This window comes from Balaenoptera physalus (genome assembly GCF_965194825.1).
Source record: "Balaenoptera physalus genome assembly, chromosome: 2".
NCBI classification, from domain to species: domain Eukaryota; kingdom Metazoa; phylum Chordata; class Mammalia; order Artiodactyla; family Balaenopteridae; genus Balaenoptera; species Balaenoptera physalus.
The window spans coordinates 28,565,265-28,587,621 of record NC_138883.1 but is presented as its reverse complement, the minus strand read 5'-3'; the positions used below and the strand labels follow the sequence as shown (position 1 = coordinate 28,587,621).

At 38.6% G+C, this 22,357-nt stretch overlaps 1 protein-coding gene across 8 annotated transcripts in view; it reads left to right on the top strand.

Annotated features, from left to right (window-relative positions):
- The window catches only part of LIN52 (lin-52 DREAM MuvB core complex component), a 119,740-nt gene that overhangs the window by 59,195 nt on the left and 38,188 nt on the right, over window positions 1–22,357 (top strand). For 2 of the 8 annotated variants that reach the window (XM_082451945.1, XM_082451946.1), the window contains one exon: window positions 3,019–22,104. The exons of the other annotated variants lie outside the window; for them this stretch is intronic. Coding sequence is in view for 1 of the 2 variants with exons in the window: in XM_082451946.1 (XP_082308072.1) it covers window positions 3,019–3,020 (2 nt within the window). In the remaining variant the exon portion in view is untranslated. Of the gene's footprint in view, window positions 1–3,018; window positions 22,105–22,357 lie in introns of those variants that run through there. 8 annotated transcript variants of the gene reach the window in all.

Here is a 22,357-nt window from a genome sequence, read left to right as displayed (position 1 = left end):
GATTGTGGCCCACAAAACCTAACATATCAACTGTCTGGCCCTTTACATGAAAAGTTTCCTGACACTGGGACCTATGTCCACTTCTCTTGATAACACTTCAGCTTTTCTGATCAAGTTAGGTTAGGGGTTTCCCTAAGCCATCAGAAGATTGTGAATCTATCAGGCAAATTAGGCAAATTTAGAGCAAAGTTTCTTTCTATAGACAGACTGTGGAATGAGTCCAGAGCTCACACAAATCAGTTCCCTGGAGCTAGCACAAGTGGGATGAGCTTTGAAATAGGTAAAATTCTTTGTAGTATAAATGGTCGACTTGCAACAGCTTTGTGAATAATACCTGCAGTGTAACAGAACATCATTCTGATTTTGTACACTATTTTGTGTCTTTTAAGTACTTATTCTCTCACCTTAATTCTGAAAGAAATAGAATGAATACATTTCAGCAGACGCACTTGACCTTTCAACAAAGAATTTGCCATGAAGGTTTTTAACTGTTCAGTTTATTTTTGACTGTCAAATTACTTCAGTCAATCTCTCCTAGGAAAAATGAAGCAAAAAGATTCTTCTGCTGATATTCTCAACATCTGAGAGAATCTTCCCTTGCCAAATGTAGCTCTAACAATTTCTCATTAAATATAAAGCTTACAAAATCTGACTATAAAATGAGCATCTGGCATTTCTGTGGTAAATTAGAGAGTCAACTTGTTGCTTTCAAGATAGAACCTTGACATTCACGAGGGTACTTTGTGAATTCCCAAGTTTGTGATAACCTATAGCGTGTCATTTTTTGCCGTAAAATGCATTAAGATGCGGTTGAAAAAAATCAGTTTACCCCTTTAGGCTTTTGATGTAAATTATTCCATAATTAGAAGTAACTAAAGTAACTCTCCCACTAAAACAAATGTTAACACTACAATATATTAGTAGAAGCATTAATTTGAACTTGTCTGAATCTTCATATTCAAGGTAGTGATATCAGATAATTATGGACTGTATGGTGAGATCATGAAACGTACTGAACTACAGAAAAAGTCACATTTCAACATTAGCTTTGGAGAAAGAGGCAAATGGTAGAGGAAACAAGGAGATAATTGTGACACAGCATTCTGAGGGGGAACCTTCCTGAAGTGATAGCTTTTTTCTAAAGAACACTATGAATGGTAGCTATGTATTGCTTTTATTCCCTGGTACAGAATCAAATTTTCCCTGGTACAGTGCAAATTTTATTACTGAAAGCTCTGTTCACTGATCATAACTTGTTTTGGTGTCAATTAACAGTTTGCCATGTTAGAACTTTGACTAAATTTATGAAAACCCCCCAAATTTCTTCTAAATCTTCAGTGTCTTCCTCTTTGTCATTCTTTGCCAAATCATCTCTAAGTCTTCTCGCTCTTCTAATTCTTCCATGTCACTTTTATGTGTGCCCTCCAAACCTTCGCCACCCTCTTGTCAGTATTAATGGTATACTCTTCATTACCTGTGAAAATAATCTCCTTGAAGTCATATACTGCCTTCTTTCATAAGGCGTGCCAATAAGCATCTACCCTTTTGGATCACCCAATAATACTTGGGTGATACAATATTGGATCATCCATAATATTTCTTATATAATCAAGGATGTACCTCTTCTAAAGCTGGCAGTTACCAAATTTGAGATCTTTGTCCACAGCACTTTATGATGCCAGTGAAAGTATAGCAAAGTCATATACCTTGAGCTTGTGTTTTACACTCCACGTGGAAAGTCAGAAGCATTAAGGGGAAGGAACATCACCTTGACTTAGAGTTGTAAACTGTAGTCCTTAAGGATAGCCTTGCACATTGTCCATGATGAGGAGAACTGAAATTCAAGCTTTTGAGAAATTAGATATTTCTCTGTTTCTGGCATAAAGTATGTATAAAACCAGTCCAAAAAACATTGCCCTGTATCTGAGGTTTTTTATTGGCCTGTCACTATTTGGAAAGGCGTTCTTTTTATGTCCTGAGGATCTCAGATCAGTAGGACAAACATAACTTTTTCATAAAGTCTGCACAATTACTACAAAATAGATAAGTCAGTCTGATCTTAAACTCTGTAAGCTCTATAAGGATATATGAGCATCTGGGCTTTTCACCACTCAATTCCCAACACTTACATAATTTGTACATGATAAATATCTAATTGTCTAATAGGAGCTTACCTTTCCTCTTTCATGATTTATGTTCACAAAGGCATTTTCTTTTAGCATAAGTGAGTTTTACCTATGTTAAACAATGTCTTGTTATGACTTATAATCCTTCCTTTTTATGAACCCTTTAACTTTACATTTTCTCCCAAATCACATTGTGGTCATAAGTCCCATGTTTCCTGTATCATTCTCACTGCCTTTTCAGCTTTCATTAAAGTTTCTCGCTCTCTTTTTCTCTCTGTACGATAAATGTGTTGATAAAAGCTTGTGCACTTGCTGCAACATTCCCACACACTTCTGGATATGTGATGGAACTATTCATGTCACGGATCTGAGCCAGCCCCAAGAAAAGTATTCCAGCCATCCTTTATTCCAGATTTGTAGAAACTTTTAGTCCTTTCTAGTATCCATAGTGTTATTTTTACTATGTAAACGAGTACCAATAGGGAATATCAGAGTCACAGTGAGATGCAGGTGGTGAGTGGACTGCTAGGCTCACTCACTAGCTGAATGACTTGCTCCTTCAGTGTATGTTGTTGAGATTAGTGCCTCAGCAAAATTGCAAGTAAACTCCTGTGTTATATTGACTTTCATACTTTCATGGTAGAAATATCATGGATATTAAAGACTTGAATTCAGATACTACAACTCTTACATTTATGAGTTGTTCAGAATAACTTGCTTTCCTACTTAAGTATAAAGTATAGAAAAATTCGATTCTTTGGTAATGGCATTATTTAGCATTGTATAGAATGTTGCAGTGTAATTTTTCTCTGGAATTTTTGTGACACTGTTAGAAGAAAATAAGTGGTTTTTAGCACAAATGAGATCTAATAATTATTTTCTTTAAATTAAGAATTATATGGGACTTCTCTTGTGGCACAGTGGTTAAGAATCCGCCTGCCAATGCAGAGGACACGGGTTCGATCCCTGGTCTGGGAAGATCCCACATGCCGTGGGGCAACTAAGCCCGTGCGCCGCAACTACTGAGCCTGTGCTCTAGAGCCTGTGTGCCACAACTACTGAAGCCCACATGCCTAGAGCTCGTGCTCCGCAACAAGAGAAGCCACCACAATGAGAAGCACGCGCACCACAACGAAGAGGAGCCCCCGCTCACCGCAACTGGAGAAAGCCCGCACGCAGCAACGAAGACCCAACGCAGCCAAAAATAAATAAATAAAATAAATAAATTTATTTTAAAAAAATAATTCTACCCTTAGAAATTACATTGGATTCTGTTTTTATTGTTCAGCACCACTGTGTGAAATGAGCATATGCCAATATGGGCTGTCCCCACCTACATTAGCTTTGGTGTTAGGTGGGTATAAGCAGTGAGATCCCAGTTTGCATGATTAACCTTGTAAGGACTATGGATCCTTCCATATATAGGAACTACCCCTATACTTTATTTAGGTCAAGAATGAAGCTGGTTTTGCAGAAATTAACAAGTAAATCCTAAAGTTCACAGGGAAATACAAGAGACCCAGAAGAGCTAAACAATCTTAAAAAAGAACAAAAGTGAAGTCTCACATTTCCCAGTCTCAACACTTAATATAAAGCTACAAGTAATCAAGATAGTGTAGTACTGGCATAAGGACAGCCATATAGATCAATGGAATAGAATTGAGAATCCAGAAATAAACCCTCACATTTATAGTCAATTAATTTTTGACAAGGGTGCCAGATCATTCAATGGGGAAAAATACATAGTCTCTTAAACAAATGGTGCTGGGAAAATGGAATATCTACATGCAAAAACTCAAAATTAAACCCCCTACCTTACACCATATACAAATATTAATTCAAAATGGATTATATGGTCCTTCCCTGGTGGTCCAGTGGTAAAGAATCTGCTTTACAATGCAGGGGACGTGGGTTCAATCCCTGGTCAGGGAACTAAGATCCCGCATGGTGCGGGGCAACTAAGCCCTTGCACCACAACTACTGAGCTTCTGCACCTCAGCTAGAGCCTGGATGTCGCAAACTACAGAACCCACGTGCTCTGGGGCCTGCGCACCACAACTAGAGAGAGAAAACCCGCACGCCACAACTAGAGAGAAACCCATGCACCGCAACAAAGAGCCTGCACACTGCAACGAAGATCCCATGTGCCACGACTAAGACCCGACGCAGCCAAAAATAAATAAATAAATAATAAATCTTTTTTAAAAAATGGATTATAGACCTAAATGTAAGAGCTAAAACTATAATACTCTTAGAAGAAAACATAGGCATGAATCGTTGTGGCCTTAAATTAGGCAGTGTTTCTTAGATATGATACCAAAGGCATAAGCAGAGAAAGGAAATAATAAATTGGGCTTCATCAAAATGTAAAACTTTTATGTTTCAAAGATACCATCAAGGGGCTTCCCTGGGGGCACAGTGGTTAAGAATCCACCTGCCAATGCAGGGGACACGGGTTTGATCCCTGGTCCAGGAAGATCCCACATGCCGCGGAGCAACTAAGCCCATGTGCCACAACTACTGAAGCCTGCGCAGCACAACTACTGAAGCCCACATGCTCTGGGGCCCACGTGCCGCAACTACTGAGCCCGCGTGCTGCAGCTCCTGAAGCCCATGCGCCTAGAGCCCATGCTCTGCAACAAGAGAAGCCACCACAATGAGAAGCCCGCGCACCGCAACGAAGAGTAGTAGCCCCCACTCTCCACAACTAGAGAAAAGACCGTGCACAGCAACAAAGACCCAACACAGCCAAAAATTAAAAAAAAAAAAGATACCATCAAGAAAGTAATAAAACAGCCCACAGAATGGGAGAAGACTTTTACAAATCATTTCTGTATTGTTTGATATCCAGAATATATAAAGAACTCTTACAACTCAACAATAAAAAGCCCCATTTTTAAAGTGGGCAAAGGATTTAAATAGACATTTCTCCAAAGAAGATATACAGATGGCCAATAAACAGATGCAGAGATGCTCAACATCATTAATCAATAGGGAAATGCAAATCAAAACCATGAGATATTACTTCACATCCACTAGGATGAGTATAATAAAAAACATGGACAGTAACAAGTGTTGACAAGGATGTGAAAAATTGGAACACTTGTGCATCACTGGTGGGAATGCAAAAATGGTACAGCCATTTTGGAAAACAGTATGGTGGTTCCTCAAAAAATTAAAAACAGAATTACTATATGATTCAGCAATTCCACTTCTGGGCATATACCCAAAAGAATTGAAAGCAGGGACTGGAAGAGTTATTTGTACACCCATGTTCACAGCAGCATTATTTGTAATTGCTAAAAGGTGGAAACAACCCAAGCATCTATTGATGGATGAATGGATAAACAAAATGTGGTGTGTTCATACAGTGGAATATTATTCAGCCTTAAAAAGGAAGGAAAATTTGACACATGCTGCAACACAGATAAGCTTGAGGATATGCTGAGATAAGTTGTCACAAAAAGACAAATACTATATGATTCCACTTATATGAAGTGCCCAGAGTATCAAATTCATAGAGGCAGAAAGTAGAACCATGATTGCCGGGGACTGGGGGAGGGGAGAATAGGGAGTTATTATTTAATGGGTACAGAGTTTCAGTTTTACAAGATGAAAAATGTCTGGACATTGGTTGCACAACAATATGAGTATACTTAATGCCACTGAAATGTACACTTTAAAATGTTTAGGATGGTAAAATGTATGTTATCAGTATTTTACCACAATTTAAGGAAGGGTGAATTTTATGGTATTTGGATTATATATCAATTTTAAATTATATGAGAAAAAGAAGAAAACACAGAAATGAAACCAGTCTAGGAAGCCCAAAAGGATGTGAAGAAGTCCATTTTAGGCCTGCTCCTAACTGAAGGGTCTTTTTTTGATGTACAGTAGTTGGCCCTTGAACAACACAGGTTTGAACGGTGTGGATCCACTTATACATGGGGTGGTTTTTTTTCCCCCCAATAAATACGTACTACACACAACCGATAGCTGGTTGAATGCAGATATGGAACTGGAGACACTGATGGCCAACTGTGAAGTTATACCCGGATTTTCGACTCTGCAGGGGGTCAGCGCCCCTAACCTCCATATTGTTCAAGGGTCAGCTGCATCCCGATTTTGTATTCCACGTCCTTCAATTCATGAATGAGCCCCTTCTACCTCTTCTCTTCCCTTTATTCTTTCCCAAAGTAGATTTGAAATATCCTGATCATCCTTGGTACTTATTTTAACATCTCACCCTACCAAGGGGTTCACATCTATTTCTTAGGATTTAGATATTATCATAATATAAAAACTATGGCCAACTATGAAAAGGAGTGTTCCAGACCTCAGATGTCAAAAACAAAAACTCCTCTCAAGGCGCTTATAATCTGATTAGGATGGCAAGGCAAATGTGTACAAGAGAGCATGACTAAGTGCCACTTGAGTACCACAGGAGTTCAGAAATGAGAGATCATAGTGGGCTGAAGGTGGCTGGGTAGAGTCATTTTTAAAAAGTGATATTTAAACTGGAGTGAAAGAAATACTCTATATCATCATTGGCAAATTGGTTTCCTTCTCTCTGTAAGATTTCATGTAAAATGTAGCATTCCATGCAGCAGTTACTATTTGATTAACCTGCACAGATCCTTTTTTATCATATCCATTGCCCTTGCTGGCAGTTTCCTAGTATAGTAAAAGGCATCGCTTGTTTGTCCACTTGTCCGGTAGTTAAATAGTCAGGGAGGCAGAGTAACCTTACACTGTAATTTGGCTACGGAGCCTTGCAGCAACCTCTCTGGGCTTACCCTGTTAAGCCTGTAAGTGGCAACAAAGAGATAAGAAAGTAGCCACCATCAAGCATTTCTGGCATGAGCTGAGTTTGACCTGCACCTTGACAATGATGTTGATTATTTCTCCTTTCTATGCTGAATGGATTTACTACCCATCAGAGTCTCACAGATCCTTAATTTTTAAAAAAATATTGATTTTTTTTTTTTTAGTCTTCTACATGTTAAATATTAACCTCCTTATGACATGCAGCAATGATTTCTGAATTTTCATTAGGCACAACTCATTGTTGATGCACTGAAGCAGTTGGTTACTATTGCAGCTAATTCTTATTTAAATAAACAAACGAGTCCTTTAAAAAGATTAGCCGGAACAGTTTTAAAAATTCACAGCAGCACTGATGTACATCAGCTCTGGTTTGGCAGACTGTGACCCAGGGCTGTGCAGTGTTTTATTACCCTCAGCTACATAAGGACACATCCTTATAGCACCACTTTTGTAGCAGATATTTTTATAACTCTACAAAATGATTAGACTGACGTAGAGCAATTCTCTAAATTCATAGGTATTAAAATATTCTGGCAGCTGTCTCCTTTTTGCCTTTAAGTTGAGACATCGTGATGAGATAAGACCGCACCAGGACTGATCAGTACATGAATGAAGTTAGGCATGGAATTCTCACGTTATTGACAAGAGTCTTTGTCACTATAAATAGGAGAAATCTTGGAGGAGGGATTCCCATTATAGTAACTCCAATTCAATTCCAGTAATATTGTTGGATTTTGTTTGTTTTGTTTTATTTTCTGAAACCTCTTTACTTCAAAATGCATTCCGTGTAATTAGATAGGAAGGAAAAATGTCTTTGAATTCTAACTAAAACAACTTAGCTTGTCCTCAAAAACATAATATCTTTATCTGGGAGTTTGAGGTATTGACTAAAGTTTAGAGAGTGTTTAGGAGAACCTGGATGGAAGAAACCTGCTGGTAAATTGGTATTGGGGTACAGTTACATGGGAGACAGCCTCTTCTGTTCTCAAAATAGGCTTCTAGGGACCCCTGAACTCTAGGTCATAGTCCTCCAGGGGAAACTGAGAGTCGGGGGAGTTCTCAGACTATGATCTCAGCAACTCTGACCTCTCTTCCCCAAAGAACTCCCTACCTACTTCCAGGTGTCTCAGATTCTTCCAACTGGGGGCAGTTTACGTTTGAAAGATTGGCCCTTTGCTGAGAAATTTATGAGACTTTAAATGGCATGTGATTATTGGTACAACCATTTTGGAAAGCTGTTAGGCAGTATCTACTAAGGCTGATCGGCCTTATAACCTGTGACCCAAAGATTCCAGTGCTAGATATATACCCTAGAAATAGAATTGCAAACATTTGTATACCAAAAGATGCATAGAAAAAATACTCAGAATGGCACTATTTATAATAGACCCAAACTACAGCAGCCCAAAAGTTCTGTGTCGGTAGAATGAGTAAATAAATTATGTTATATTTATACAATAGAATACTGTACAGCCATGAAAATGAACAAACTGTTGTTACATGCAACAACACGAATGAATCTCAGAAATGTAACCTTGAGTAAATGAAACTAGACACAAAAGAGTACATATTATACTGTATCAGAAACAAGCAAAGCTAATCTATGGTGGTATAAATAAAAATAATGGTTACATTTGGGATATGGTGGTGGCTGGAATGGGGCATGAGGAAGGAGTTTTCTGTGGTGCTGGCAATGGTTCTCTATATAGATGTGCGTGGTTGCCACACAGATGTGTTCATTTTGTGAAATTCCTCATATGTATACTTATGATTTGTTCTTTTTTCTGTGTATATGGTATACTTTACATTTTTTTTTAATTTAAAATTAGTGGCTAAGATAAAAATTGAAACTAATTCACTCTGAAGTCTTATTGCCAGTCTGTCCTTAAATTGAAATGATAGCTCTCACAGCCTTTCTCGTTTCATATGGGAAGCTCATGAAAGAAGGTTATCAAGCATTAGTAGTTTTCCAGCCAGTTAGGAAAGATGTTGAAGAGGAAGGGAACCAATCCCCCAGATTTCAAAATATCGCTTAGAGCAGGCCTTATGTATTGGGTAAGAATAATAGGAATTGTTTTCTGGGGTATTTTTGTCATGGGTAGCTGTGAATGTATACAACTTTTTGTGCCTTAAAAGTTTACTTTTAACATAAACATCATTAGTATTAAAATTTTTGTTCCCGGAGAGTCATTAAATGAGGTATCACTGTAATACAGAATAGTGATGAATGTGATTCAGTAGATGGCAGTGTTCCCTTTGAAGTTTTTAGTTAAAATGTGGGTACATGGGGGGTAATTCTTGACAACTTTTTTTTAGTAGGACTGATAAAGTGTCACATGCTGGGACAAACAGACCAGAAAGAACATTTTAATATTGTTTTTCCATTTGTTGTTTCATGTATTACTATTTTGATTGAACCAACAAGATTTAGAGTCCACAAATCTAGAGGACGTATTTTCCCACATAAAACGCTAGAATGATAGCTTGCAAGAGGAAGTTTGTTTAACGTAGTAATGCTTTTTGTGGGTTTTAATGGATAGAATATTCAGGAAGGATTTGAGCATGTCTTTGTTCTGTCTTGTATTTGTGAATATGCATATGTCAAGAGTGAGACAATATACTGCTTTGGACAAAGATGTCAGTGAAATTTATTGATGAGGAAATTAGGTTGTACTTGAGCATAAATTAAAAGAAAAATTGAAGTGATTGGTCTGTTTTTGTTGGTAATTTTAATACAAATAAAATGCTATTTGAATAGTCTCTTTTTTCATATTGAAATTTCCTTAAAATGGTAGTGCCTGAGGAAAGCATTGGGGTTTAAGAAATCTTGTGGCATTATAGGGGTTTTTGTTGTAAGGAATTTGATGTGGGTTACAGTAATGTGCCAGAGAAGTCAAGAGTTATCAGCCAAAGGACAAAACATGCCTGTCGTTCAGAATGGGAGACCAATGCAGTTTGAGTCAGAACTATTCAAGTCCTGACTTTGCTCATTATTAGCTATTGACCTCTGGTGAATCACTTAACCTGCCTAATTTTTCTTTTTCTCATCTGTGTGATATAGGTAATAAATAACTGCTTTGCCTTCCATATAGATTGTTAAGTGGATCAAGTAGGAGCGTTGTCTTCAAGGGTACTGTGTTAATGTTAATGGATTCAACAGATGGGCTCTGTGTTGTTTTTATACTGTTCAATTTAGTTTTTGTTTCCTCAGGTTTTCTGCCTATAGTCATCAGGTGCCTGCTGAGAAACAGTGATAAGCATAGCTTCAACAGCCATAATTATATGAATACCTACTAATAGGTACTGTGCTAAGTGCTTTAAGTGCATAGTTTCCAAAGCCTCACAACTGTGCTTGAGTAACTTGGACCATTGACCTCATTTTATAGTTCACAAAGGTCTGGGCTAGCCCAAGAGCTGTGACTCAAATCCTCTGACTCCATAGCAGTTTCTTATAATCATGCCTGCCATGATGCATTTCATTTTTTACTTTTCTTCAGCTAGTATTGTAGAAGCCAGAGCCATACATAGTATTTTTATGTATTGGACAGTTCAGATAAAGACATTGGACCTTAAAAGAAAATTTTTATTATGTTTCACTTCAGAATTATTAACAGAATCCTAATGCATGCAGTTATTTATTTGAGGTGGGGAGAGTTGGTGCTCCTGACTTGACCCTGTGTTTCATCTTTAGCCAAAGCACATACAAGTCGTTTCTTGATGATTCAAACTCAAGGAGAGGAATAGTAACATTAACACAATCTAAAGAGTATTAATATTGGTTTGAGGATATATTGATTTTCTTTACAAATACTCCCAATTATATTTCAGTTTAATATTACAACTGGTTTACCTTTTAATTTTGTGTGTGTGTGTGTGTGTGTGTGTGTGTGTGTGTGTGTGTGTGTTTTAGGGGGTTTCCCATTTATTGTAATTATAATAATCATTAACATCTTGCATGGAGATGACATTTTCTGGAGAATATGTTTAAAACTGATAACTAAATATATACTAATAACTAAATATATTTTTGCTATTCCTATCAGGTAGAAACAAATAAATATATATGAAAATTTTCATTTATTAATGGGTTTTAATATTTCAAAAATAATGTTAATGAAACATGATTTTTCAAAACCTTGTAGATATATAAAAATTACTTACGTTTTGGCCACCTTCTAATTTAGTTTATAAATTGTCACTTTCTGTTTTTTAAATTAATTTTAAATTTTAGAACAGTTTTAGATATGAAAATCGTGAAAGAGAGTTTCCATATACCCATACCCAGTTTGCCCTATTATTGTTACCATGGTACATTTGTTACAACTAATGAACTTTACCTTTTTTTTCCGTTTTCTCTTTTTCCCATACTTTATTCAGATTTCCCTAGTTTTCCTCTACTGTTCTTTTTCTGTGCCAGGGTCCCCTCCAGGACACCATAATTACAGTTAGTAGTCATAACTCCTCATAGGCTCCTCGTGGCTGTGACAGTTTCTCAGATTTTTTTTGTCATTGATGACCTTGACAGTTTTAAGGAGTACCGGTCAGGTACATTGTAGAATGTCTGTCAGTTGAGACTTTATGTTTTTCTCATGATTATGGTTTGCCTTTCACTTCATACAGTGGGTTATATGGGGAGGTTGCTCTTAATCATAGTGAGCTATATGAGGAAGGCAGGTTAGGATTTGAAAACACTGGCTGTGGATAACCCATACAAAGATAGCATTAACACCGTTGTTTGTGGGCATTGAAACACTGGCTACATTTTAAATTTTTTTTATTATTTATCATTTTTCAGAAGAAACAGCCCTAATTCTAGCTGAAAACAAGAGTCTAGGTTATATGATCTGCTCATGTCCCTTAAACAGTGTCTTTTCTAATTGCACCTGTTGGGGCAGTTAGCAGTGGCCCAATGCTACTCTTAAGAGTTTTATTTAATCTGTATTGGCCTTTTAATTAGTAATGGGCAATTTTGTGTGAATTGATAATTGATCAGAATTGTGGAAATTACACGCAAAGCTGTTTTGTTACTGCAGCCTAGAACAGTGTAAGATTAAAACAGGGTCTGGTTTAGTTACTAATATAAAATTAATGTTCGAGAAGTATTATTTTAGTGGTTTTGGTTTATATCCCAGTCTGGTGTTGGTTTTAACTCTGCTAAGAATGATTGTCTTTTAACTCACTGAGGTCCTCAATTGTACTCCATTAAGGGCCACTTTTCTGCCAATCAAAAGCAACATCCCTGAGATTGATTTTTGTTACAGTGGATAGTAATGGCTGCCTAGTGACAACATTTCAAACTCTTTTATGTAAACAGAAAGCAATCAAATAAGTACTAATCCAAGGATTATGTGGACCCAAATCCCGTGGCCAAGAGAAGATTCCCTGCAGTGTATCTCCGTATCTCCCTTGCTCTTTGCCTTCTGGTGGCAAGCAGCCCCTCTTGTTCCTGGAAAGCTTGCTTGCTGCTTGTGCTGCCTGTTAGATTGCAGTATGCTAAGACTACAACACTCCTGCAGCTCCTGAATGGAATTCAAAAAGACACTTATATTTCCATAAATAAATTAGGAATTCAGTGGTTTCTTCGGGCTAATCAGGGCAGGCTGATAAACCTTGCTTGCTGTTTAATAAATGAATTGTGACTGATTACCTATTAATATGGACGCCTCAGGAATTCACCCAGGGAGAAGCAGAGCAGTGAAATAGAGAGGGGCATGGCCCCTTGGGAAATCAGGGCTTCATGTTTGCAGCTTAAATATCTCTGTGAAGTATCAATAAGGAGGTAATTGAATTTTGAACACAAACATGAGCGCCGGATGGATGAAAGGGGGAGGGGGATCTGATCATCTCTTTTCTGCCCCTTCATTCTCCCCTCCCCTTTTCCTCAGAGACCACTCTGGTAAAGATAGATGCTAAATCCATTAAATAAAGATTAGACTCTGTCTAGTAGAAAATGGCAGCTTAGCTAGATCCTCGGGCAAATTGGGGCCTTTTGCAATACAGAAAATTAAAATATACATTTTTAACAAGTGTGCTATCTTCCCAGCAATAATGTCAGGCTAGCTTGTGCGGCTTGCTCCTCCTTCACATTGGCTTTTGTTTGGGCAGATCACTTTCGCTTGTATTAGTGCCAATCTTTCCTGTATTCCTGGAGCAGAAGGGGCTCGGTTTATTTATTTATTTTTAAAGCTTCTGTTGAGGCCTTTCCTCTAGCATCCTGCTTGCTTGTAATCAGAGGAGTGGGAAGGAGATTAGTGTCCCATGAATTGACGGTAGATAAATGTTCCCTCCCCTTAACTAGTAGGTCCAGAAGAGCCCAATTGCTTGCATTTCAGGGATGATTGGAGACTGTACAGGCAAGCAAAAAAAAAGGGCTTACAGACCGAAATAAACATTGATGTTTTAGATGCTGTTTTACTTGGCTTTATTTCCTGTAGATAAGGTTATTGCTTTGCTTTGTCCTCCTATTTTAAGCCAGATAAAGTCATATTAATGTAGAAAAAGAATTGGCAATATTTGGTTACAGATCATAATACTTACCTCTTTTTGAGCAATAACAAAAAACAAGCAGTAAGCCTTAAATACTGCTGTTTCTTTATGTGAATACTCAGGATTGTCTTTTTGGACTAACCCTTGTTTATGTGTCAAGTCTACAGTTCTAATAGCCCTTTCCTAAGGCTTCAGTCAGTCAATCAACAAGTATTAACTGAGCATGTTAGGTGTGTGGCCTTGTTAGTTGCCATGGTCAATGGTGAAAAAGTCTATCCTCTGCTACCACAGATACTTCTTAAAAAACAAAGCTAGTGATGTCATACTCCTACTTATTAAAGTTCTTTGGCTCCTTGGGTCCTACAAGAGAAAATTCACATTCCTCAGGCCTTCACAAAAGGACTTTGCTAATATCAACCTAGCCTTTCCAGTTTTATCTGGAAAACTTCTGCCATTTCAAATCCCACCCTCTCCTTGTAATGACTCCCTACTCCCTCAGGCAGAGTTCATTTTTGTTATCACTCAGTGTGAGTTCCATGACAGGATTTTCCATGGAAGAAAAAAAATGTATAACTTCTTCTTTTTTTTTTTTTAAATTAATTTATTTTATTTTTGGCTGTCTTGGGTCTTCATTGTGGTGCATGGGCTTCTCATTGCGGTGGCTTCTCTTGTTGAGGAGCGTGGGCTTTAGGTGCACGGACTTCAGCAGTTGTGGCACTCGGGCTCAGTAGTTGTGGCTCCCGGGCTCTAGAACGCAGGCTTAGTAGTTGTGGCACACGGGCTTAGTTGCTCCGCGGCATGTGGGATCTTCCCGGACCAGGGCTTGAACCAGTGTCCCCTGCATTGGCAGGCAGATTCTTAACCACTGCGCCACCAGGGAAGTCCCGAAAAAATGTATAACTTCTTAGTCTCAGTAATTAAGGATTTTGCGTATCATTTGCCAGGTGGTTTTTGCAGACGTTCCCAATTCTTTGTTTCAACTTCAGAGGTATCTTAATATCAAATTTTCAATGATTTGTTCTTATGATACCTTGCTTTATAATTTAACTTAGTTTTGCAGGGATTTTTGATGTTAAGGAGGAAGGAAAATGTCTGTTTGCTGTTCTTATCATTACTACTAACTTATCTCTAGAGAGCAGAAATCAAGTTTATTTAACCTGATTGCCACAGTTTACAAATGGCCTTTAATGATTTTGAATGCTATTCCTCAAAGCCAAATAGCACAAAGTTTCAGAATTTTCTAGTTCTTCACATGTTGGAAGTTACATTGATGTTGTACCAGATGGTGACAGTTTTCCTCTCGGTTCTCTCTCACCTTGCTTCCTGCCATTTTGCAGGGCCCCAGAGTTCCTTCCAACCTTACTGACAACGTGGGTTTGCTGGGGCTGTGGAAGTGAGCATTTAAAGGCTCTGCATTCCTGGTGGTTAGACCTCAACTATTTTAAGTTTTAAGGCTTATTTAATATTAACAGATTAATGCAAACAAAATGTGTTTTCTCTTTGTACTAATAATTTTCAGTGTAGATTATATATTTTCAATTAATTATAAGAAAGATTTAATACTAGGAATTCTGAGCTAAAACAATCTCACCCAAATCCCTAAAATTTGTAAAAAAATAAAGAATAGTATTGACTTTATCCCTTTAACAGAAGACTCTCTTGGTAACTCCCTTTTCTAAAGCTTTCTGGTGATCTTAGCATAACCTTCATTTAATAAATTATCTCTTTCCTGCTTTTGTATATATAATCAGCCCTCCATATCCATGAGTTCCATAGCTGCAGGTTCAACCAACCACAGATTTGAAAATATATTTTTTTAAATTTTTTCTAGAAAGTTCTAGAAAAGCAAAACTTGAACTTGCTGCAACTGTTTATGTAGTATTTACATTGTATTCACAACTATTTACATAGCATTTATATTGTATTAGATATTATATCTAGAGATGACTTAAAGTATACGAGAGAATGTGCATACCTTATATGCAGATACTACATTATTTTATATAAAAGATTTGAGCATCCATGGATTTTGGTGTCCTAGAACCAATTCCCCGATGACACCAGTGACAACTGTACATAACACAGTACCGTTAGAATTACCTGCAGTGTAATTTTGCTACTTAGGCAATTACTGATTTAAGCTTCTGTTTGTGTGTAATGCTCAAGTGTCTGTCTTGTTCAGGAAGATTCTATAGCTGTGGTTCTTAACCTAAGAGTCCATGAATCTCCTGAAATTATAAACAGAATTGGGTATGTGTACGTATACATGTATATTTTTCTGCAGAGAGTATCCATGGCTTTCATTAGAGTTTTTAAAAGGTCTCTGTTATGGGTTGAATTGTGTCCCCCTAAAAAAGATACATCAGAGTCCCAACCTCTAGTACCTCAGAATGTGAACTTATTTGGACATGGGATCTTTACAGAGGGAATCAAGTTAAAATGAGGTCCTTAGGGTGGGTCTTAACCCAATATGACTGGTATCCTTATTGGGTGGGGGAAATTTAAACAGAGACAGACATACATGGAGGGAAGATGAAGTGAAGAGACACAGGGAGATGACAGCTGTCTAAAAGCTAAGGAGAAAGGCCTGGAGCAGATCCTTTCCTCACAGCCCTCAGAAGGAAGCAACCCTGCTGATGCTTTGATCTTGGACTTGTAGCCTTCAGAACTGTGCGACAGTAGTTTCTGATGTTTAAGCCACTCAGTGTGTGGTAGTTTGTTACCGCAACCCCAGCAAACCCATACACTATCAGTCAGGATGCCTTTTTCTGCAAATTACAGAAAGCCCAACTAAGATGGCTTAAAGGATGCGGGTGCTCCGTATAACAAGAAGTCCAGAGATACTTCATTTCTAGGGTTGGTTAATTCAGTGACAGCAGAGACCACTGTTAGCGCCATCTTTCTGCTGTGTCACCTTCGATGTGTTGTATTCCTTCTTAGTTTGGCTTGCATCGTATTTGATGGCTACTACAGTTTTTGACGTCGTATACCGACGACAGTTTCCTAAGATAGAAAAGGGAATTGAGTCCCGCCTCCCCCAACCTTCTTATCAGTGAGAAAAGCCCCAGAAGCTCTGAAGCAGATTTCCCCTCACATGCTGGCTGGGTCACATTCCTATGCCTAAACTAATCCCTGTCAAGACAAATGAGACTACCATGATTGGTTTAGGTGGACCAGTAATGGTTCACCCTCTGGGACTGGGAAGGAGCCCCGTCTCCCCTAAGCGCATGATCATCCTGTACCTGAATAAAATCAGGGTTTTATTGACAGAGATGGGGGAAAACAGGGTTATAGAGGAGAACATTCTTGGTCTTGAGATTACAGTTGTACAGATTTATTAGAGAGCACTAGGGCCGGTTATTTATCTCAGACAAGGTCAGAGAAAGTAATCCTAACAGTCTGTAAGGACGGGCAGTGAGTAGGTGGGGTGGGGTGGTAATTGCTGCACAGGGTGGGTAAGAAATAGTCTGGGCCTAAGCATACTAAGGCCTGAGGCGTGCTGTGTTTGGGGAACTGCTGAGTAAACAGGAGATGAAGATAGAAACTAAGGAGTCTGTGATTGTGCATATGAGCTAAGGTGTTGTCTGAAGGCTCTGTGTGGCCACTGAAGAGTGGTAAGCAGGGAGGTGACATCGATTGACCTCTTGGTAGGAAGAGCACTCTGACAGTTGAGGGCAGAGGCTGTTGTCTTACTCTTCACTGTAATTCCGCCTCTCTTTTTTAGTGTCTGGCACATTATAGGTGCTCCTGACTGGTGGACCACTAGAGGCAGGGAGACCAGTTTTAGAAGATGCAGTGATGCAGGAGTTATGAATGACTCTCAGTTTCTAACTTGAGTAGTTTTTAATTGGTTTAATTAACCAGAATAGAGAATGTAAGGAAAACTACTGCTTGGGGCTGAGAGATATTTGTTTTCACCTTGTGTCTTGTTTGCCCGTGGGACATTCTAGGACATCATTTTAACTTAGCTAAATATGGGTTTAATAAACAATTTAGGTGCATACAAATAAACATACGTATGTACTCCTTCAGCTACTTACAGATATGGTCCATCATATTCTTGTTTTTTATTACCATTCACAGCTAACGTGTCCTGCTATATGCCTGGCCCTATGCCCAGATCCTTATCCATATCCTGATACCACTCCTATGGGGATAGCTACTGTTATTATTCTCATTGTACAGATGGAGAAAGAGGGGATCACTTGCTCAAGGTATTGAATGACAGAGCCAGGACTAGAACTCAGGCATGTGTGATTCCAAAGCCTCTGCTCCTTAACTTGCTTGCTGAACATGGCCGAAATCCCCTGACCATGGCAACTAGGGAAGGCTTTTGGACCTGGCCCTGAGTGCTCTCCTGAGGCCTGCTTAGCACTGCCATCAAGTAGTCACTTCTTAAGGCCAGTACTTGTCTTCCTCTTACCCAGATAACTACTAGAAAGAAACAGGAAGCACAGTATATCTGTATGGGTCTGGGTGGGGGAGGAGCTTAATCCAGCCCTTTCCTAGCTAAATTGTGACTTGCAAGCATTTTTAGAGCCCTAAATTTCTCAAGAAAAACAGACATCAGGACTCCTTTGGACTAGATGCTGGCAGTTTGAGAACAAGCCCCAGACCATCTTCTGTCCCATAGCAAGAAATTACCATTGACAACTTGTTGCCTTAAGAAGGAGCCCACATAGGGACTAGAGCAAACTCCAGGCTTAAATGTCAGTTCCTTTGGAATGCCATGCCTGACCCCTAGACTAGGTTATTCCTACCTTCGCTCCCATGCCCACAGTGTATGCTCTGCCAGCACCGTCTACTTCCTCCTACCTTAACTCAGCATTGCAATTACTTGTTAGAGTGTCTGCTTTGTCCTCCACTGGGTCCCCAGTGCCTGACACACACATAGGTGCTAGGAAGGTGCAGGAGAGGAGGGAACAGGCCAGACAATTTCTGGGTTTAGGCAATCTCTTTATTAAGGCATAAATGATATCTTTATAAAAAATTCAGTTTGGCTGTTGGTGTTACTGCTGCTTTTGGTTTTTCTGTTTTGTCTCTGCTTCCATGTATTTGTAAATGTACAAATCCACATGAAAAGGAAATTCTGGTATTAACTGCTGTATGATGTAGCTGTGCAAAGGATTATTTATAGATCCAAACACTCTTCTCTGTCTGAGTTTATAATCTCTGTAGACTGAAAGGAATTAGGTCCCCCAAGGTGGCTGCTGTTCTTAGTTAACCCAGATAAAAACATTTGATTTTTCCCTGACAACTTTATGTAGTCCTTATGCATATGAGGTCTTGAGATCACTAGGTGAAATTTACTTTTTATATTAATTATTCGTAGTAAGGAGAAAGAGTTTACCTTTTGTACATCTTTCTCACTTTTCTAAATCTTTTATACTTTAGACCATACTGGTTTTCACAAATCCCTTCTAGTTAATGTCTACTAAATATTAATTAACTGACTCTTTACTTTCCTAAGCACTAATGGAAATACTGGATTATAACCTATCTAATACTCTCTGGACATTCTACCAGACACTTTCCTCAATGTGATTTAAAGCAGTTTATAATCACTCCTTGTGGTCTTGAGGCCAGTTTTCAATTCATGAGACTCATATATCCTGGCTAGTTTTAATTAATTTTGCAAGGAAGATGCCAGGAGAAGCAGTATTAAATGCTTTCTTATAATCAGGTTCTTTCATCTATTGGGTTCTTGTCAGCCACTAATCTTGTAATTTTATCACAGCAAAATCCAAAAGTTTCTCTGCACTAGTTTGTTCTTTGCTCTTGCTCTTCAGTGCTCGGTACTCATGGTTTGGGTAACCTTATATTTATGGCTGTCTTATTCAGAATTGATGTTGGGGAATGTCTCTAGATTTATAACAGTAATTGCTGGAATTCATTTTTTAACATTAGGATTTGGGAATCGGCTTTACTTGGTATTGCATGCATTCTGTTTATTTGGTCTTTGGGGCTGATTGTATTAGCCAGAATCTAGTCAGGAGTAATTTGAACAGGGAAAATTTTAAATAAATAATGGTTAACTAAGTGAAAGGTGGTTAACTTATAAAGGGGTAAAAGAAGACTCTAAGGTGTATAGAGGTAGCAACTGCAGAAAGCTCCTGCCCCCTCACCCCAGGCAGAAGGAGTGAACACAGAGGAACTTAGAAACTTAGAGGAGATCTCCACAAGGCAGAGATTCAGACCTCTGAAGAGAGGACATGCTGCCCACTGCCAGAGGGTACCCTGTTGGTGAATGCAGGAGCAGCCACCCGTGAGGTGGTGAAGAATCTTAGCTTGGGGGCACTGAACTGAGGGCAGCCATTGGCAAGGTGACTATTGCTGGGACCCCCACCTGCCAACCTGCTCTTCCTGCACAGAAAAACCACACATTGTAAGAAGGAAGAAAAGTTCCTTCTTCCTGCTTCAGCCTTGCAGTCTCCCACCTCTCTATTGGCAAGCTTAACATCGAACCACCTGACAGGAAAAACGTAGCCTGCTGCAGGGTCCAGTGCCAGTATCACGAAGCAGATAAGGGCAGAGAAGGGGAGTTAGGAGCGGAGAGGTAATAAATGAATAACTGGCATGGGGAGTACAAGCTTTGTGGAAAGTTAACTCTTATAAAGTAAATGATTTCATTTTGTATCATGAATAGTTTTTGTTTTGTTAATAGATGTTAATTTCTCTCAAAGCAGGGTACACCTGTAACTTTCGCAGTTGGCTGGGTAGCATTCACCACCTAGACAGTGCCATCTGAGCCAATGATTGACTTAGCTATAAATGTCCCTCAAAATTCTGTTGGCTACTTTCCATGAAGGGGTTTGATAAATATTAATCAATAGGTTTTAACAAACTTCCCCCCCAAAAAAAAGTCTGGTAATTTTTGTTTTGGAAGACAAAACAAATGTGAATGTGAATAGAAGATGGCTCTTCCAACCTTTTAACCACATTGCATTCTCCTAATTTCCTTTATGACTAATTCTCTCTTCTAACCATTTCATTTTTCTTGAACTGTTATAATTCTCTCCTGGTTGTTTTTAGCCACATTGAGCCCTCCTGTTCCTGACTTCTTTAGCATCCAATTATTATTGATGCTTGTCTTCCCAACAAAATTGTAAGAACCTTGCTGTCTGGGACCATGCTTTATGCTACCTTTGTGTATTACAAAACAGTGTTGTCCAAATTCCTGTTGAATAGATGGAATCTTATATTTACAAATGAGAAATGGAAACATAGCCTTCAAAGCAATCAGAGAACAAAAGGGTACTTACCAATTTTTTTCATTGCTACTTTTTCAGAAGCTATCCACTGTCTCTTGCTCTTTAGAAAGACCATAACTAACATTAGGAATGTAAAGACATAACCAAGGTAGGAGTGGGGAGCATGACAGAACAGTTGGAATCATGGAGGAACCTGGAAGTATGTATAGTGGAAAATAAATTTGGGAAGAGAATGCTTCCAGGGTAATGATGGTTTTAATGCACACATTTGCTTTCCTTTCCCTCCCAAACCCTACTAAAATAATTTTTAAAAAAAGATGTGAACCCTCAAGGAGAAAAGAGAAAAGAGGTCAACAGCAGCAAAATTTTGGAAACTGGTAAGCATGTGAACTTAGGAGACCTAAGAAAAGCAGTCCTAAAGTGAGGAAAGCCAAGAACCAAGACAGCTCACACCTCACAATGCTCCAAGAGGCTAAAGATTGGTACTAGGTGGAGGGGGGAGATAGTTTAAATAAGGGAGATTAATTAAAGTCTGTTTAAGAAGGAGTCAGATGCCTAGATCACCTGCTTTATTCTGTCCCACAAAAGACTGGAGCTTTATTCTCTAGAGACAATAAAACAAAGTGGTTCCTCAAATGGAACCAACCAAGGATGGAGGTTCTACCACAAATGTAGTGAACTATGCCCACTGCATGCTGAGACCACCCCTCCCTCCACAGCCAGGCTTTCACCCTTCATTCAGAAGGTTGGAAGAGACTTCTGGGGAATCTGACCAGCCCAAGTAGAATAAAGGCACTGATATTGAAAGTTCTACAACTAAAAAGCCTGGTCACACTGCAGTGAAACTCACAGTCAACATGCCCAAGTCCTACACTCAGACTTTTCAAGCAGCTTTTTAGTCTTTTGTTCTTACATATGAAAAAACAATGAAAGATGGTCAACATTTGAGAAGAGCCCCTAACACAAAAAATAAAGACCAAAAGCAACAAATGGAAAAAATCAACTAAGAGAAAACAGACTATGCCAATCTGTCTCATTAATATCCTCAGACAGATAAGGTATTGCAAACGTAATAAGAACAGATGCTATTAAAAAGGACCATACAGAGAACGGGAAAGAGCTCATGGAAATTTAAAAATATGATAGAAATGAAAAACTCAAAAATTTTCAGAGTTGAAGTTAAGGAAGTCTTCCAAAAATAGACCAAAAGGACATGAATGAAAGAGAAAAGAGAACCAATCTATGAGAGCCAAAAATCTGAATAATAGGAATTCCAGAAAGAGAGGAAAAGGGAAACATAAAGGACATCATTAATGAAATACTTCAAAAAAACTTCCCAAACTTGAAGGACATACGTTTCCAGTCTGAAAGGTCCTGACAGTTACCACCAAAATAGATGAAAATAGACCTAATCCAAGACACATCATTTCATGATTTCAGAACTCTGAGAAAAAGAGAAGATCCTGGCAGCTTCTAGAGAAGACAAAAAGTAGGTTTCATACAAAGGATGGGAATCAGAATGTCTTCAACATTGGAGACCATCGGAACAATATCTTCAAAATTCTAAGGGAAAATTATTTTCAAGTGAAAAGATGAATAAAGACATTTTTTAGATATGGAAGATCTCAAAAAATTGACCTCTGATAAACTCTATGCACTATTGGCACACGTGCACCACCCATGGGATACAGAAAACAGGTGAGAGAG